At 42.9% G+C, this 19,889-nt stretch overlaps 1 protein-coding gene across 1 annotated transcript in view; it reads left to right on the top strand.

The window, feature by feature from the left end:
• Positions 1-173: 173 nt before the first annotated feature.
• Positions 174-19,889, top strand: part of ADA (adenosine deaminase) — a 41,260-nt gene continuing 21,544 nt past the window's right edge. Inside the window, exons 1-5 of the mRNA XM_015413975.1 lie at positions 174-236; positions 5,734-5,795; positions 8,612-8,734; positions 13,525-13,668; positions 17,717-17,832. Coding sequence (XP_015269461.1) covers positions 201-236; positions 5,734-5,795; positions 8,612-8,734; positions 13,525-13,668; positions 17,717-17,832 — 481 coding nt within the window. The 5' untranslated portion in view covers positions 174-200. The remainder of the gene's footprint in view (positions 237-5,733; positions 5,796-8,611; positions 8,735-13,524; positions 13,669-17,716; positions 17,833-19,889) is intronic.

The following is a 19,889-nucleotide window of genomic DNA, read 5'->3' on the forward strand; positions in this document are numbered from 1 at the left end:
GGGGGGGAAGGAAGGCGGTTCCCGCCTCAACCGCCCGGTCAGCGCCTCATACTCCCGAGGCGGGCTGGTCCCGAGCGGACGGTTGGGCGGAGCCAGCGCTGCGGGAGAGCCGGGAGGGGGCGGGGCTCCTTCCCGAGGCCACAAAAAGTCCTGGCTGACCGGGCTGGCAGAAAACCGCCGAGGGGAGGCGAGGAGGCAGCATGGAGAACGGTCCGCCCGTTTTCGACAAGCCCAAGGTGAGTGCCCTGCCCGCCCTTTGGTCCCTGCCTCGAGGCACCCTCACAGACGGGGCCGCCCTGGGCGGGAGGCGCTTTCCTCCAATCCCAAGAACCCCGGCGGAGCCTTCCTTTTAGGAAAACGATTCTGCCTCAGGACCCAGCGCTTTCCCCCTGGCCTCGACCGGCCCTTCCCACTTGGATCCCCTGACCAGAAAGAAAATATTTCTGGTCCCTGAGGCGGGAAACCCAAATCTCCTCGCCCGCCGCCGCACACACAGACACCTGTTGGTAAAAAAAAACAATTGTCAACTTGCTACCCCTTCACTGGAACCCCAGGAACTCCTCGCCCAGGTAAATGGTAGAACTGGCCCTGCCTCTTCTGGACCGTCTGTCAAAGCTTTTCCCCTTTTTATTCCCCCATCCCCAGCGCCTCTCCACCTCCCTGCCGCCCTCTCGGTTCTTGCCATCCTCCCTTGCCTGTCTCAGCATCCTTCAAGCCATTCCGACTGGTGTGGTGCCCCTCGCCCCCGTTGCTTTGGGAGGCTTGCTGACTCTTACGAATGCTTCTTGCATTTCAGCTTTCCTGGGCTGGCTGTCCTCTCTCGCCTCCCCCGTCTTGTCATTCCTACGGGGCAAAGCTTTTCTTCTAACCCCTTCCTTCCCAGTGCCTGCCCATTTTTTTTCCATCTGCATTCCTGTATGGACTGTGTTCATGGTTTACAGGTTTTGTTTGTGGTGGTGTATATGTGCGGCAGCTTGGTTGCTGCATGTCATTTGTGGTTTCTTAGCATGCGTAAATCCAAGCAAAATGTGTCACTATTCTGTACCCAGGTGTGCCTACCACAAAGAAATATTGTAGTATGTAAAGCAACTTTCAGTTGCTCAATATATCCTACCCACCCTTCTAGAAATGTTATTTTTCTTATGGTGTTCCTGCCCATTTTTATGCATGCAAAGCACATCTTTTATGTAGTAACCTCACCAAGACACTTATAATGCTGACTTTATTCATGCCGTAGTTAAGTAAGGTAACTGTTATATGGTTACTTATAATTAAACAGCTAGTAGCGGCCCTATCCTAAGAACCTGCTGAATTCTTTATGTTGACCATTATACTCTGCTTCCCTCCCAGCGGACACCCAAGCAGCTTACAATATTGTTATGCCTTCCTCCATTTCCCCCTCACAACAGAAGCCCTGTGAGATGCTGGCCACAAGCAGCTATCCCCTTGACACCAAAAAGTGCTATAAAAATTAAGTTAAAATCTCTTTGTCAGTATCTTCTTTTTATTCTAGAGTCTGATCTTCTAAATAATTTGTTGAATGCAAACCAATTCCAGGCCAGACGAGTGTGTCAGAGCTAGGTTTTGACGCCATCTAAACTTTTGGTCAGTGATATGAACTGAACAAATGTTCCACCATTCATGAGACCTGTATCCATGTGGTTGTTCATGTGAGATGACTGTACAAAGTCATCTTTTGTACTAGGGGTGGGGTATGTTAAAACTGCAGAACTCCCTTGTGTGTATTTTAATAGATCCTGCTGCACACATTCATTTCAAGCATAGACCTTTGCATGCACCAGTTAAAGTGTGCTGAACATGTGGCTTTCTTTGTCCGATGTGTGAATAGAATCCTTTCTGCACTAGTGAAACTGACAGTTGAGAACTGGCTGGTTTAACTTCCCACAGAGCTTGAGGAAGCAGTCGGAGAAAACGAAACCAGTTCATCCTAAACAATAATTATGATGACCACACATCCTGCTAGTCCGAGTTTCTAAGTGATACGAGGAAGTTAACGACATAATGCTGACTTGTGAGAATGAGGAATGCAGTAAGGTTAAAAGTAACTTTTATGACTTACTGCACAGGATCTTTAAAGTCTACATAAATGTGTTCACTGTGTCTTATGTTGTTTAACTCCTCCGCAGAGGTGGTGCTAGTAGCCTTATAGATCACATACTTGATATTAGATGTTGCTGGGAATAATTAGTCTTTAATATTGTCTGGGAATAGATGTTGCTGGGAATAATTAGTCTTTAATATTGTATGTAGTAACATACAGTACTGCACAAGTGTTAAGCTACATGTTTTAAAAGCAAAGAATGTTAGATCTTTACAGTACAATTTACAACATGATGGTAAACACCTTCAGTACACAGTTTGTGCTGAGTCAAGTCACTCTACAAGCTACCGTGATGTTACAATGAGAACATTTTTAAGAATGTCTTTGGAAAGGTGGAACAATGTTTGGAATTCTTCCATATATCTGGGAGACATTTATCCCTGCGATCCAACCATGAGTAGCTAATAGGAAAATCCTCAACTCTATTACTACAGTATTGGAAGCAAGACTTACATTGAATTTTACAATCTCTCCGCTGTTAATGGAGGAACCTAGCCAATATATGTGCTCTTCTTAAGGAGAATTTGTCCAACTTAGTTCATATGTTTGTACCTATGCTGCCTCCTTGTTTTATTTATTTTTATTAAATTATTTTTGTGATGTTGGAAGTGACATTGTGCCCCCCCCCACTGAAAATTTTCTGGCTATGGGCCTTGTGTCAATGTGGCAAATGAGGTTTAATGTGGGCAAGTGCAAAGTAATGCACACTGGAGCCAAAAATCCTAACTATAAACATAGGTTGAGGGGGTCCAAACTAGCAGTAACTGACCAGGAGAGAGAGATCTTGGAGTCGTGGTAGATAACTCACAGAGGCCCCGGTCACATGAGAGGATTTGGGCCGGGAGAGGGACGGATCGGGGGCGGAGCAAACAGGCGCGATCCCACCGCAACATCTGGGAAGCGTTGCATGCCCGTCCCCGATCCGGCCCTTCCAACGATAACCCGCAGCAAAAAAGAACCACCTACCGAGGTGGTTCTTTCCGAAAGGCCGCATCAAGGCCGGCCATGGGATCGCCGGCGCGTTCTTCCGCCGGCGCATCCCCGCCTCCTGGCCGAACTGCGCATGCTCAGACATGCGCAGTTCGGCAGCCTCCCGTGGCTTCCTCACTGGTCTCCCCGGCATCTGATCGTGCCGGGGAGCAATTGCATGGCCGCTCATGGGATCTGTATGATCCCGCCGCCGCATCCCTTTTTTGGTGCGGCTTTTAAAAGCCGCACTTTGCCCGTCCTTTTTTTCCCTCGTGTGGCAGGGACCTGAAAATGTCAACTCTGTATGCAGCTGCAATAAAAAAGGCAAATGCTACTGGGGATTACTAGGAAGGGGATTGAAAACAAATCAGACAGTATCATAATGCCCCTGTGTGAATCTATGGTGCAGCCTTACAAGGTATAGATAGGGACTCTGGGGCAAGTGATGCTCTGTCTTCTTGGTGCTTGGAGGGGGGGGCAACAGTGGGAGGGCTTCTAATGTCCTGGCCCCACTGGTGGACCTCCTGATGGCACCTGGTATTTTTGGCCACTGTGTGACAGTTGGACTGGATGAGCTTTTGGCCTGATCCAACATTGGCGTCTCTTATGTTCTTATGTTCTAAGGTATGTCCCAAGGCCTTGGCTATGGTAAAGCAGTTGTCATAAGACTGCCATAAGGGCAGCCCTGTCTGAATTATACCAAAGTTTTTGTGTCTTGCAACAGCCAGCCAGGTGCCTCAGGGAAACCCAGGAAAAGCACTTGCTCCCCTGTTGTTATTCCTAGCATCTGATATTCAGTGCTATACTGTTTTTGAAAATGGAGGTTTAGTTTAGATCCCATGATCAAAAGCCATTTTAAGGGTATTCATTTTTGAAGGCATCCCCTGCCTTAAAAGCCTGAAATAGCTTAGCCTGGGCCAATAGGGAAGATGCTCCAAAATTTGGTCATTAATTTATTCCATTTAGTTTTGTAGAAAAGCAGCAAAGGGTCCATCAAAATATAGAAAGAAAGGTGGGGCCTGTTGTGCTGGTGCAATGTATGGGACATCCAAAGGTTATTTAATTGCATAGAATAACATGAGAAATGTAGGCTGTACAAAAATGCTTATGTGTGGAGACAATAATTTCATTTTTTCTCTTTTGTAAAAGAACACATTGTAAGAATTTAGCTAGAATTGAAAGGATGCTTTGAATAAATTTTGATTAAAGAGATTGAGAATAAATATATGCTCCTAAATTGCTCTCCTCCTTGGACAGCAAAAGATATATGTGGTTCATTAGACAAATGTATAGGCCCTATCTTATCAAGTGCTCTTGTGCCTTGCTTGATTATTGTAAGTAGTCCAATTGATATCACAAACTGAGAAGGAAACATCTGTTTTCTGCTGATACTGCCTAGGTTGACTGAGTGACGTCAACTAGAAATTTTAGTTTACAGTCAGTATTCACACTAGGACTTTGAAGATCAGAGTTCCCTATTCCCTGCTGTTTTTATGTGTGGCACGCACATTATTAGTCTACATTCCCTGCTGTTTTTATGTGTGTAGCACGCAAGTTATTAGTCTATGGCTCAGCACTGATTTATAAACAAGATTTATGTTTTCCAGTGTCAACAACAGCATCATAATAATGCATTTAATTATTATTTTATTTAATTTATACCCCACTCTTCCCGAAACTGGCTCAGAGCGGGTAACATCAAACCATAAAATACAATTTTAAAAACTTTTAAAACAGCATATAATTGCAATAAATGCAGTAAAATATAATATAGTTACAACAATTCTATAAAATTCCAGAGGGCATATGAAGGGGCAATATTCAAGGGAATGGGGGGGACACAAGGGGAGGGGAAAAGGAAGAAGAGGGGGAGGCCAAACTTGTTACCAGCTAGGACCCCCACTGCACTGCCCTGCCCTGCCCTCAACCATAGGCCCAGAGGAACAAGCCTGTTTTGCAGGCACTGTGGAATTGTACTAAATCCCACAGGGTCCTGATCTCTACAGAAAGACTGTACTGCCAGGGCTGAAAAACCCCTGGCCCTTGACAGACAAATGCTCTTTGGGCGGGGGACCACCAGTAGATTTTGATCACTCGAGCATAATGTTGTATGTATGTTAAGGACGTTAAAGGTCAGCACCAGAACCTTGAACTTGATCCAGTCTGCAATCTGGAGCCAATGCAGCTGATAGAGCAATGGTTGGATATGTGCTTTAAAGAGTGTTCCCGTTAGGACTCTTGCAGCTACATTTTGAACCAGTTGCATTTTCCAGATCAGCCTCTGGGTTAAGCTTTTGGACTGGTACTAAGGGTGGGTCATTGTTAATTAGAGCCACGGAGAGCTGGGGTGGCAGGTGCTAGGGGACTAAGGCAGTGAAAATGCAAGGAAATCTGCCATGTGGAAACTCTATTGCTGTTGTGCTGCTTCCACAGCTGCAGCAGCGGGGGGCGGGGGACCGCACAAGCCCATCTCAATCTGAAAAGCACCCTTGTCAGGCCAACAGAACTGGCAGGCTGATAGAAGCCATTTTTGGCTCATGAAAAGCCCATGCAGATGAACTTTCTGTTAATGTGCTTTTCTACCTCTGTGTTGCAGTGACTTTAATATCCAATTGTTTCTCTATTTCTTCAACTTTTTGCAGGTAGAACTGCATGTTCATCTGGATGGATCCATTAAACCTGAAACTATTTTACAAATTGGCAAGTGAGTGGTGTTAGGCTTGGTTGTGATTCTCCATTTTTTTAAAAATATAATCTTTTATAATTAAGTCTGTATTTGCAAAATGGCCTCTGATAGTTACAGCTTTAGAGTAAGCAAATGAAATGTCTTAAGCTTTGGCTTGACTTTTTGTGATCTCTATTGTGTTGCTTTTTAAAATGTTACTAAATTTAAGTCTCCCTGGATAGCCCAATCTCATCAGATCTTTGAAGCTAAGAAGGGTCAGCTCTGGCTAGTATTTAAATGGGAAGTCTCCAAGGCCGTGAGGCAGAGGAAGGCAATGGCAAATCACCTCTGAGCATCTCTTACCTTGAAAACCCTATGGGGTCACCATAAGACAGCTGTGACTCGACAGCATTTCCCACCACCACCAATGGTTACAGAACTAGCAAGTGGATCTAAGCTGCAAAGCTACAGTGGTAACAGATTTTCCAGCTCCTCTCCCATCCCTGTCTCAAGCTCTATCCTCAGCTGAACAGTCAGGAGGTACTCAGGGGAGGGGTCGTGGCTCAGTGATAGAGCATCTGCTCAATGCACAGAAGATCCCAGGTTCAATCTCTGACATCTCCAGTGAGGATCAGATAGTAAGTGATGTGGAGGACCTCATCCTGAGTGCCTGTGGAATCACTGCCAGTCTGAGTAGACAACTCTGACTTGGGCTGCGCTCTCACACACTAAGTAATCCACTTTCAGTGCACTTTCCAACTGGATTTTGCTGTGTGAACTGGCAAAATCCTGTTGGAAAGTGTATTGAAAGTGGATTATTTAGTATGTGTGACCGCAGTCAAAGATGGACTAGTGGTCTGATTCAGTATAAGGCAGCTTCATCTGTTCGTGTATGTGTTCATGTGAAGTGGATGGGGTCAAGGAAGCAGACTGACAAATGCTGTTGGAGCTAGACCACAGATTAAAAAAATCACTGAATAAAATAAAAAAATCACTGAATAAAAGTAGGAAGACATTAGTACATAGAGATATAAGTATGGATCGGCCCTTGTTATTATAGAAAATGCTAGATAGCATTGATCTCGTAAGGGGGCAACTGGGAGTGTAGCTTGTGTATGAAGCCATATTCAAGCCGATGTGGCTTCAATAACCAAAACTGTTTCTTTGCAAATAAAAACAGATGTCATGTAAGGACATTGTATTAGGAATTTCTGTTACAGTGTATTTTGAAAAGCAATTTCTTGAGCCAAAAGTGAGATGCTATTGTTTAGCTGAATTGAAGGAAGGGGGAGGGAACAACCTGGCATGGAGGATGACAATTTATCATCAATTCCAGGAAAAGGAAAGGTCTTTCACTTAGCCTTATAGCTCTTGATTGTCCTCAAGTATGTTGAGAGACCTATGTGTGCTACCTTAGACTAAGAACACTTTCCTGGAAACAAGCCGCGTTAAAAAAAACAGAACTTACTTCTGTGTAACCCTACAGGGAATTGCTTCCTGAGTACCAGAACAAAGTTTGAGTCCAGTGGCACCTTTAAGGCCAACAAAGTTTTATTCATGTGCAGGCACATTTCCTCAGATACAGTGGAACAGAACATCCTCAGCCATTACTTATAGGGGGTGGGGTGGGGTGCTTGCACACGAAAGCTTATATCTTGAATAAAACTTTGTTGGTCTTAAAGGTGCCACTGGACTCAAACTTTGTTCTGCTGCTTCAGACCAACACGGCTACCCCACCAGAATCTATCTCCCTAAGTACCATTGAACTCAGTGGAATATAATTCCTAGTTAATTATAATGGGATCAGGAAGTTAGCAGAGAATCCAAATTCCACCATAAAATTCACTGAATTCTTTGCTCAGAAAACTACTTGTGTGCATTTCATTTATGTGCTTTGTCCTGTTAGTAATTTGCAGATTTCCTTGCTTTTTAAAAGCCAGTTAGTATGCGTATTCTGCCCATTGTTGCTGTCTTCTCTTCCCCCTCTGACTACAAATGATTTTGTGTTTGTGTGTGTGATTTCTGGAACACTTGGAGGGAGGAGGCAATTGGGCTGGATCACAGAAAGCAGCTGGGGAGGCTGCACTGAATTCACTTGTACTTTTTTCAGGATTCTTTTGAATTAACCAAATTAGTCATTACAGACCATATTTGTACACAAGAGAAAATGAATTTATACCCAAATAGTGACAAGTTGACTACATGTCAAGTATCTGAGGATTCCTAGCCACACAATACAGTTCAGAATGAATCAAAATAAGTCATCAATAGATGATATGTAGAGTAAAAGCAATGGCAAACCAACTCTGCTTCTCATGTGTCTTAAAAGCCCCTTGCTGTGGTTGCTATAAGTCAGCAGCAACCAATGCTCCCTCTAAGCTATGGAGACTTATGAACAAAAATTCTACTTCGTGAGCTCCTGGCATTAAAGTTGTGAGCGAGCGATTTGGCTACTGCATAAATTAGTTTGATCTGGAGCCATCCTTCCTGAGATAAGACAAAAATGTGTGAGCCGGCAGCTAAAAAACTGTGAGCTAGCTCACACCGACTCAGCTTAGAGGGAACACTGGCAGCAACTTTTTTTTTTGCCATCAAGTCAAGCTGACTTCTGTGACCCCTTGTGAGACTTGAAGGCAAGGGATATTCAGAGGTGGTTTGCCATCACTGCCTCTGTGTCACACCTGCCTCTGTGTCTGGTATTCCTTGGAGGTCTCCCATCCAAATACTAGCTAGGGCTGGCCCTGCTTAGCTCCGGAGATCTGACAAGATCAGGCTTGCCTGGGCAGTCTGCTGCAACTTTTGATGGCATTTTACACTCACACAGAGATGATATTATGTTGTTTTTTAATTTATAGGAAAAGAAAAATTGGTCTTCCTGCAGATACTGTAGAAGGCCTCCTACAACAAGTTAGCTACAATGAGCCACTCTGTCTCACAGAGTTCCTAGCAAAGTTTTCCCTCTACATGCCAGCAATTGCGTAAGTAAAATAACTTTCTCTTAACCACTGTCAGAAGCCTCCTCAGTCTCTTTTCTCTACTATGGATTGATTTTACCAGCATGGGGACCTGTGATCTGGACCTTGTTTTGTTTTACCACATTAGGTTGATTCTGGTAAACAATGAAATGCACTTATGAATGCCTTTCAAAGCTTTGAACACAAAAGTGCAGGCTTTGATTCGCAAATAAGATTAATGAGTGCTGAGTCTGTGTGACTTGCTGGTGCATGGTGACCCTTTGCCTGTGGTGAAGTGAGCAAAGCAGTTTCTAAGGTCATGTGAAAACCGTCCTTTCACTACTTTCTGTGGGCAGTTCTAGAACTGCTGTCACAAGGAATAGGGTTTGTTGGGATCAGCACTGTGTACATTCTGCATTGCATACTGACTTCCAGGCTGGTGCAGATCTTGTGACTAATATGAGAGCTTCCTGTTCTGTGGCTAATGAAGTCTTGCTTGAGAAATTGCTTTCAGGCCACGGAATTCTGATTCTTGGAATTAATAGCATAGTGGTCTATTTGAAATTATATAACAGGTTGTTTGCAGTGCCGGGAGGCCAAGGCTAAGAAGGGGGGGGGCTCAGCCAGTGGCATCTCATTCAGTTCCGTACTCTGCTCCAATGTGATATAATATGGCCATGCATCCTACCACCCATTTCAGCAAAGTCTGAAACCTACCTTCATCCCTTCCTCCTCCTTATATGGCTCTTCTGCCGCAGTAAGAACCATTTAAGCTGGAGGAAGGTGTCAAACTTTGCTGAGTAGAGTGGTGAGATCCTTGCCAATAAACCTAAAATTAATCATATTAATACAGTAAAGCCTGCTTGCTAAGAGTTACTTATCATTAAGTAAAGATTTTTGAGTGAGGCATAGGTTGTTTGCCTTTCTGATGGCTCTGTACAGACATACCATGAAAATGGGGCATGTTGGCAATTTTCCTCCTGTAGCTCAAGCCTAACTTTTTTTCCTTTGGCAACCAAATCAGCTTACTGAATGCTGATTCAGGAATCTGTTACCCTTCCCTGTACCCTGCTTGATACAGGCGATCAGCTTTATTTTAACCTTTTAATACATAGCTTGGACCTTATTGCTTGCACATTTGCCTTATTTGTAAGCGTAAAAAGAAAACCTTAGAAAATTAAAAGTGCATCAAAAATTACTCCAGAAAAGAAGAAGAAGAAAAATATCTTTGACTTTATGGACAGTTGGACAGAAGGGTATTGAAAACAGATCAGCCAATATTATAATGCCCCTATATACATCAATGGTGCGACCTCATTTGGAATACTGTGTGCAGGTCTGGTCACCACACCTTAAAGGATATTATAGCTTTGGAAAAAGTGCAGAAAAGGACAACTCGAATGATAAAAGGGTTGGAACACTTTCCCTATGAGGAAAGGTTAAGGCGCTTAGGGCTCTTTAACTTGGAGAAACGACGACTGAGGGGTGACATGATTGAGGTTTATAAGATTATGCATGGGAAAGAACAGGTAGAGAAAGAGGTACTTTTCTCCTTTTTTCACAATACAAGAACTCGTGGGCACTCCATGAAATTGCTGAGCGGTCGGGTTAGAACGGATAAAAGGAAGTACTTCTTCACCCAAAGGGTGATTAACACATGGAATTCACTGCCACAGGAAGTGGTGGCGGCTACAAGCATGGACGGCTTCAAAAGGGAATTAGATAAGCATATGGAGCAGAGGTCCATCAGTGGCTATTAGCCACAAGGTATAGATAGGGACTCTGGGGCAAGTGATGCTCTGTCATCTTGGTGCTTGGGGGGGGGGGTCAACAGTGGGAGGGCTTCTAATGTCCTGGCCCCACTGGTGGACCTCCTGATGGCACTGGTATTTCTGGCCACTGTGTGATACAGAGTGTTGGACTGGATGGGCCTTTGGCCTGATCCAGCATTGGCATCTCTTATGTTCTTACGTGCTTTTCATGTCTGACTTCTGCTACAAGCAGGAAGGCATAGGAAGAAGCACTTTCCTCAGGGCCCATCCTGAGGAGAAAGCTGAACTCATTAAATGTCTTTTCTCAGTGGCTCCCAGCTCCAGTTATGCACACCCATATGCAGCCTATGAGTTGCAAGTTAAGTTTGTGAGTTTGTTCCCTAAACATTGCCTTGCTGCTGTTTTTCCAAATGTTTGTTGAAATGGTTCATACCTGTACTAATGGTCTAAGAAATGCAAGTACAGAACAAGATGGGAAGAAGCCTAGGATAACGTTTGCTGTTTATATGGAGTATTTCAAGTGTGTGTGTTTAAATATATCCTGCCTTTCATTTTCAAAACTTTCAAGGTAGCAAACAATGAAAGGAACACACAAAAAAATCAAGACACAGTATCACAGAACAAAATTCTAGAATCAAAATCTCTTCAGTTTAAATGGAGAGGTAGGCCAGTTATGGATTCACCCATACACTAAAGAGCAGAGAAACTGTAAGCAACTGGATGCCTTAAATCATACCACATAAGCAGTAAACATGTAATTTGCTTACTACAAATTACACTGTATGTGCCCACAGTTTGCCTTGGTCTTTCACATTGGGCTTGTGACTAGCAGTAACATGACTGGCAGTGACTCTTAAAACAAGCTACAGTTAAAACAGGAGTGTTGACATTGGTTTTTTCCCCAATGGATGATGTTTCCACCTGGCACCTGAGTGTCACTGAAGTTGGCAGCAAGCATGTCTTGGAAGGTATTCCAAAACTGGAGTACCATGAAAGAAAAGACCCCCACTCATACAATGTCTTAAATGTCTCCCTAGGAGAAAAACCTCTGAAGAGGATCTCAGATAATCATCAGGTTCATATATGTCAATAAATATATCTGGGAAAGACTGCATTAGCTCCTGCAGTCTTCCTTTTGAATGAAATGTGCTCAATGCATATTCTGTGTTGCATTACCCTTGGATCTAGGACAACATGCTATAGTTCAGGGCATCCTTCTGTTTTATTTGTAGGAAAAAGTGCAGAGGTTTATGTTGTATTCATGAAATCTAGTTATTCATAGGGTTGAGAAGGAAGAATGATCAGTTGAGCCACTGTGGGGACGGACAGGGCATTGTAATAGAATGTAATAAGAGCTCTATTAGGTCAAACCAAAGGCCCATCTCCTCCAGCATCCTGTTTATCATAGTACCTAACCTGATTTCTGCTACAAAGCACACAAAGAAGGACATGAAGGCAATAGCTTTCCTTCTTGTTGCCCCTCAACACCTGGTGTTCAGAGGTATACTTCCTCTGAACACAGAGGTTCTATTTAATTGAAAAGAGGGCCACACCAGTCACCAAAACAAAGAGCAAAAGAAGCTGATGATGATTTTACCTGTTCACACAGTAAAATCTAGTTGGAAAGTGCACTTAAAGTGGATTGAAAGTGGATTATTTAGTGTATGTGACTGCAGCCATGAAGAACTGAAATAACAGTTTACAATGAATCATAGAAAAACATTGGCAAGTTCAGGCAGTGCGGGTTGGGTTCAAAACAACTGATGCAGGCCCCATATTTATTCACTTAATGCAATGCTTATACTACATTCTTCAAGGAACTTTGCTTGGCACAATCAAGGGAGCACTGCTGTAATTTTAGCTGTGTGAAATGCTGAAAAGAGACCAACAGTGCAATCCTAAACAGAGTTACACCCTTCTAAAACCACTGGGGCTTAAAAGAGTGTAACTGAAATTCACTTTCCTTCAATTTCTATTTTCAAACATGTCTGGGTAATTAACAGGAAAACTGCCTTTCCATGTGGAATACAAAAAAGTAGAAAAATTCTATTCTGCAGCTAATCATTCTGAATTTTCTATTAGTCAGCGGATCACGTAACTGAATTTCAAATAGGGAACATGTGGGCCAGTTTGGTATAGTGGTTAAGTGCACGGACTCTAATCTGGGAGAAGCAGGTTTGATTCCTCACTCCTCCACTTGCAGCTGCTGGATGACCTTTGGCAAGCCATAGTTCTGTCAGAGCTGTTCTCTCAAGAACAGTTCTCTGGAGACCTCTCTCATAGGGTGTCTCTTGCGGGGAAGGGAAAGGAGTTTGTAAGCCGCTCTGAGACACCAAGTGAAGGGTGGGATATAAATCCAATCTCCTCTTCTTCTTCCTTGCATCATTTATGGCAAGCATAATTTAGTGATTACATCATTTATGGCAAGCATAATTTAGCAATTACAACCAGTTTAGAATTAGAACTGGGTTTGGAACTGGAGTAAATCATATTTAACTTTAAATTGCTTTATTATAAACCTCCTGAAGTTTTTTTTTGGTGGGGGCCTGGAATATAAATGGACAAAACATTGTTTAGTTGTGTCCATATCAGGCTTGAAGATTCAGAAAGTATTTGAGCAGTGTGCCTTTGAGGTTTAGATTACAATTACAGTCTGCTGTGAAGCTACTGTGGGCATTGTGGAAAGGTGGGACATAAATATTTTCCATAAATAAACAATTTCACATTCATAGCACAGTGCATATCTTTACAGGTGCTTGGTGATTGTTTGACTGTAGAGTAGGGTTGCCAGCCTCCAGGTGGGGCCTGGGGATCTCCTGCTTTTACAACTCATCTCCAGCTGACAGATATCAGCTCCCCTGGAGAAAATGGCTGTTTTGAAGGGTGGCCTTTATGGCATTGTACCATGCTAAGGCCTCTCCCCTCCCAAAACCCCACCCTCTCCTGGATCCACCCCCAAAGTCTCCAGGTGTTTTCCAAACCAGACCTGGCAACCCTACTGTAGAATTTATTTAAAAATAACTGGACTTTTTATATGTGCAGGGGAGACCGTGAAGCTGTGAAAAGAATAGCTTATGAATTTGTGGAAATGAAAGCAAAGGAGGGAGTCATCTATGTTGAGGTCAGGTACAGCCCTCACCTTCTTGCCAACTGCAAAGTGAACCCAATCCCTTGGGGCCAGAAAAAGTGAGTACCTCTTTAAATGTGTTTGAGAGGCATTACAAAATGTTTTCCTGGGAAGGATAAATATCAGTTAAACATTATTGCCTGTTGATGTGTAGTTAAAAGAAAATTGGTTTTAGGTGTGCAGTTTTATAATTAAAGGGCACATCTACATGTCTAGTATTACTTTATGTCTTAGCATTCACAAGAGGAGTCTTTCCAGAATGAGCACTGATTTTGCAGTGTGCAGGACCAGCTTTCTCCCATCTTAACAGGAAAGAAGTACTTCCTTTTTTTAAAGGGCACTTGCCATATATTTCTCATTCTTCTGGTTCAGTGCTGAAGTCCTCTCTCTCCCTCATTGTTCCCAGAAAATCTAAGAGAAAATAAGAGGCACAAAATCCAGCTTAAATCTTTAAAATAAATTATATATTTCCGCTCACACAACAATTTGCTATTAAAATGTAGAGCAATAACAGAAATTTACAGGACAAATATTTAAATTAATACTAAATATATGTAGTCTTAATGCACGATATGTTGCTCATTACAGGTGGTTTCAGAGGGTGGCTGTGTTGGTCTGCAGTAGAACAGCTAGATTTGAGCCCAGTAGTACCTTAGAGACCAACAACGTTTTGGTGTGTATGAGCTTTCAAGAGTCAAAGCTCCCTTTATCACTGTTAAAGCTGAAAACAGTTTTGAATAGGCACATAAACTCCCAAATGTAAAACGTAATGCAAGAACATATCTGAGAATGACTGTGTCAGGTGATCTTTGCATTGCTTCTGCTTTAAATGTTAGGATGAAGGAGAATTCATATAAAACAATTTCTCAATGGTATTAATGCCTCAGAAATAAAAGTGGATATTTCATATTGACAAATATGTATAAGATGCTGAACTGCAGACTGGAAGGTCAGCAATTCGAGACCCAAGTGCCGCATGACAGAGTGAGCTCCCATCTCTCGTCCCAGCTCCTGCCAGCCTAGCCGTTCAAAAGCAAGAAATTGCAAGTAGATAAATAGGTACCACTTCAGTGGGAAGGTAACAGCGTTCCGTGCACCTCAGTGCCTAGTCATGCTGGCCACATGACCACAGAAATGTCTTTGGACAGCACTGGCTCTTCGGCTTGGAAACAGAGATGAGTACCGCATCCCTAGAGTTGGATTCAATTGGCTTTTGAGCAAGGGAAACCTTTACCTTTACCTAGCCACAAAAAAGCAGCTTTCAAGCATATGATCTGGAAATGCCAAGTATATAGTTGGGAAATTTTGGAGGAATGTTCTGTGTGAAATTTGTCAAATAACAGAGTAATCAATTCCAAACACGATGTATTTGGAAAACGCATGAAAGCAAAGAGTGCAGCAAGAATTTTACACAAAATTGGGAAAAGGCAGAAAGCTTGAATATTAAGTACAGCTAAAACCTTATTTCCACTTATAAAACAATTTACAATTAAAACGTAAAGTAATAACAGAAATTAACAAGGAAAAAAATGAACCCTGTTGGGGTGACAGCAAAATCATCTAAACTGGCAGATCTGGTCAGATTAAGCAATGGTGAGGCTAACCAACCCTATGTTTCAGAAAGCTGGGAACCTTCCCATACATTTTGGAAAAAAGAATTTCACTTAGATCTTGATATTTATAATCGCGCTAATCTCTTGTAGAAGAATGTGTAATTGAATTCAGACATAGAAAGTGAGCTGGCAGTGGATGAAAGAAGCAAGTATTATAGTGATTTAGAATGTTAGTGATATGTAATACATATTATGTTTATAGTTGCCTTCTCTCTCTAAATATTGGCCCCGGTCACACGGCAAAGTTGCCGCGGGAGAGGCACAGAAGTTGGGCGGATTATCCGGGCGCAATCACACCCCAACATCTGGGAAGTGGAGCGCACTCGTGGCTTACTGCCAACAATGCGCGTTAAAAAACTAGTACCTCCAAGGTACTAGTAAACGTTTGCCATGGGCTGCCTCCAGACGCCCGTGGTGTGATCGCGCCGGCGCACAGCATTCCCCTCCGGTCCCTCATTTACCCACTGGCACCAAGGGAAGGACCCGTGGTGTGCCGCCGGCGCGTCTGACCGCGTAATCGCGAATCAAACTGCGCCGGGGCAATTAGCCACGCCCCCCCCCGCAATATCTGGCCCGTATGACCGGGGCCATTGTTTGTTTGTTTATTTTTTGAAACATATCCTTATTTATTGTCTGCTTGTCTCAATACAGCAGGAGTAGGATATGTATTATTTATTTGTAATTGGCTTGACTTGGTAAAACTTATATATTAAAATAGAGAAAATTTTAGAAACTCAAGGCCTATTGTTTTTATATCTTTGATTTGATATAAGAGCACCTCTTGATGGGGATCTCCACAGTCTGTTCAACCCATTGATTCACCCTCCGTTTTTTGTTACAACTGTACTTTTTTTGTTTATTTGCTGCTGACTGAGGAATCTTGATGAATTCTTGTATTAAGTGAGCCACAATACTGCTGAAACCAAGTGCTGATATCATTGGGAGGGGACAGCTTAACTCTCCTGTTGAAATCAGTGGGACTTCAAAGTACTTAACTTTCTGCTGGTCTGAAAATGTCAAATGAATAAAATAACTTTTATGATGCTCATATAATTGCTGGCACAAATTTTTGCTAATTTGAAAAATTAACTTTGAGTTATTGAGGCTCGCCTTGCGCCTCTACCCTGTTAAGAAAACAATCCTTTTACCAACTGTACAATATGAAATGCATTTTTTCTTGATGTATTCTTGATACTCTGGGTCTTTGAATCACTAAACCTATATCCCAATAAGAAATCTCTACCCTATTTCCTCCATCCATGCTATAGACCATTCTTTGACAAGGTTCACACACTGCCCTCTAGCCTTGAACACTTCATCCGTCTTGCCTGTTTAAAGCTGCTGGGGCAGGGAGGTTGGCAGAGGATATACTTTTTTCTAGAGAACAACCACAGTTAAAAATGGCCTTTCCTTCCCCTTCTCTCCTGGGGGGGGGGGACCTGTAGCACATTTGGCTGTTGAGAGTGGCCCTGCAGAGGATCTTTACAGCTCCTAATTTGTTTAGAAGAAATCAGAGCTTTGTTTGACGATCCTGTGCTAATTCAAAACCAGCTTTGTAAGAAGCCACTCTGAGGAATTAGTGTAAAAAGGGCAGGAAGGAAGTTTTGGCACGGGTGGTTTAATTTTTGCCAGGGTAGCCTGAAGCTGTGCATATTAATAAGTTCTTGGACTGGGGTGGGGCTTGAGGAGAGGGAGTATTGCTGTCACCAGCTAGAAAAAAATCTTATTTCCTTATGGAAACAAAGGGGCAATCAATTCTAGTACAGGTATTATGCCACACTGCTAACAAGACAAGCCATTCAACCTTGCAAGGTGACAGCCTTCTTCTGAAGAAGTTGTAAATTGCTCCCTTTTGCAGTAGCAAAAATAGTGGTGCCCTTCATTAAACTATATGTGATGACCTGTATTATCATTTAAATGGGATGGGTTGAAATTAGGCTCTTTTTTCTGTTATGCTGATAGTGCTTATGGAATATTTGGAAATAACCCTAAAAGCCAGATCATACTTTTGTGGAAGACTTTTGTCATGTGTAAACAGGTGTTTGATGACGTCCTCTACGAAGTGGTCACCACATGTTCACAGAACCATATACCCCCTTCTCATTTTAGGCCGAAAATTTAAATTGCATGTTACAAAACCCCTATGGGGCCTCCTTTTAGGGAGAAGCAATCCAGACATTCCCTCTTGAAAGCAGGGGCATGAGAAGTGGCACTTAACATCTCTCTCTCTCTCTCTGTTCCCCCCCCTTGCTCCTTTTCCCTGCCACCCTACGCATAATCACAGTCTTTACTGCCCCAGATGTGTGTATATCTTCTGCCGTTATAGTTTAATATGTTCTTCTGCCCTTAGTGTTCATGGAGAGATACTCAGTAAACACTTCTGCCATCTAAAGTCCAAAACTGACTCTGGGTGATGTGATCTTCCACTGCTTCTTCTGTCATTGTTGGGCAGTGATCATCTGCTAACTGATCTCTCTGTATTTCTTTTATGCAGGGGAGACCTCACTCCGGATGAAGTGGTTAACCTTGTTAATCAGGGATTAAAAGCTGGAGAGGAGGCTTTCAACATCAAAGCCAGGTCTATTCTATGCTGCATGCGCCACATGCCAAGTAATGTATTACAGTTCACCCATAGCTCAGCTTTACCTAAACTGTCTAATTCCACCTTCTTCTATCTTCAGTCCCCTACCATTTCTTTCTGAAATCAATCAACTATTCCTATTTACATCAGAAAAAGGGTGTGTGGGGGGGGTGCTGAACCCTTTTTCACCCAGCACTACAGTCCCAGTCACCCCCAAGTCCCCTGGGCTGTTATTTCGATAAGTTTAAATTTTCATATAGTTTGGCCCCAAGTGGCCGCTTTTACTATAGACTTTTGGCCAAAAATACATTGTAGTTGGAGAAGTTCATGTATTTCACAGTTTCATCTTAAATTGTATTGCTCCTTTTAAGAAATCTCAAAAAGTTAATCCTAAACATACAAGTGCAGATCTAATTTTGACTGATTACAAATCAGGTGGAAAGAAGTCACATTTAATAGACATTATTTAAGATGCGTAATTTTCCATTCACATAAACAGAGCTGCAGATAGTACCTAGTTTGTGGTTTACTGAGTAGACCTGCTTAGGACTGCTGTTTAAATGTGGTATTGATAATAATGTAATACTTCATTTAACTAGTAAACTTTACTATAGTGGTGTGCCAGTGGATATACATTTTGTGCAAATGTAGCTTTAAATAAATATTTAAGCTAAGATACACTTTCTGTTCTTGGAGATTAGTTTGCAAGTTAACCTAGGTATGTTTGTTTCTTTGATTAAGTTAGTTTTGGGGATTTTTTTTACAAGGCAGTGCAAATAAACCTAAAACCTCATGGAATAATGCTTTTCTTCAAATAAAAACACTTCTGGTATTGGATACTTATTGCCTTTGGTGTTTGGAGGAAATGAGAATCTGAAACTAAAGGCTGCTAAATGCATTTTAAATCATTCATTGGATTTATGTATAAATAAGCACTGAAAGAGTGTGTTAATTGTTAACTCAGTATCTTATCTCTGTTTTTGCTTTCTGCTGAGTTGAAGTACAGCACTGGTTTCCTATGCTAGGGTCATCAGCATTCTATCTTGATGACAGAGTGCTAATGAGAATTTTCTGTCTCTTGAGTTCTGTGAAATAACAGATAGTGTGAATGAAACTTTGCCCATGCAGACATTACAGGTATCAGGGAGCTGATTTGAAAATCAATGCCTATTGTTTAGAGTGGCACCTATACAGTCTGACGCAGCAACAGGTGTGTCTGGGGCCATTCATTTCAGCCACCTTTGGCTCCTCTAGTACTGCACAGAATGGGTCTGAGTTCTGAGGAAGCTGCGATAGTGCAGAATCCTGGTATAACCTCATCTTGGCTTGGATCCCAAGCAGTGCAAAGCAGAGTCACTCTGAAGGAAGGCAGCTTCCTTGCATCCCACTCCCTCTGTGGCCTTCTGTGCCCCTTGAAGTAGTGCTGCTCTGGGGCAGTAGATGCAAATTTAAAAAGTGGGGAGAAAAATTTGGAATGCAAAGCAGGAGGGGGGGAAATCAGCAATCATCTCTCTTCCCTCCTCCGCAAATAGAAAAGCCATTCTGTCTGGAGTTGCTGCATAATTAGGATCTAGGTTCCTTCTCTGTGAAAGTATAGGCAATAGCTATAATCTTGATAACTGGAGCTGTTCTTGTAATAATAACATTACTAGGTTCCCACTCTCACAGTAAGCTCCTACTTGCCATATCGAACACTTTTTGGATGGATACAAGGGCCTGGAAGTGGGGGTGCTAACCCCTAGGGTTTATTCAGAAATATCATCTCTCCTTATCATAATTGAATAGTGGGGACCCACGTTCTAAAATGCGCCCCGTTAGTGTATGGGCGAAAATGTTGCCACTCAGAAGACGCTGCCTCCGTTGACTGGCTCCCTCAGCGAACCTGGCCTGCCATTGGCTGGGTGGCTGGGAGGGGAGGGAGCCAGTCATCGCGGCAGCCAGCGTCTTCTGAGCAGCAATTCTTCCCGCCCTACACTAACCGGCCGCATTCAGGACGCTGAGCAGAGCCGGTAGGTCCGCCAGCTCCCCCACCGCCCACCTCAGGCCGGCCACCGGGAGCCACTCCCCCACCGCTCCCCCACCTCAC

The sequence above is a fragment of the Gekko japonicus genome, unplaced genomic scaffold, assembly GCF_001447785.1.
Source record: "Gekko japonicus isolate JY-2015 unplaced genomic scaffold, Gekko_japonicus_V1.1 scaffold2001, whole genome shotgun sequence".
In the NCBI taxonomy this organism is placed as follows: domain Eukaryota; kingdom Metazoa; phylum Chordata; class Lepidosauria; order Squamata; family Gekkonidae; genus Gekko; species Gekko japonicus.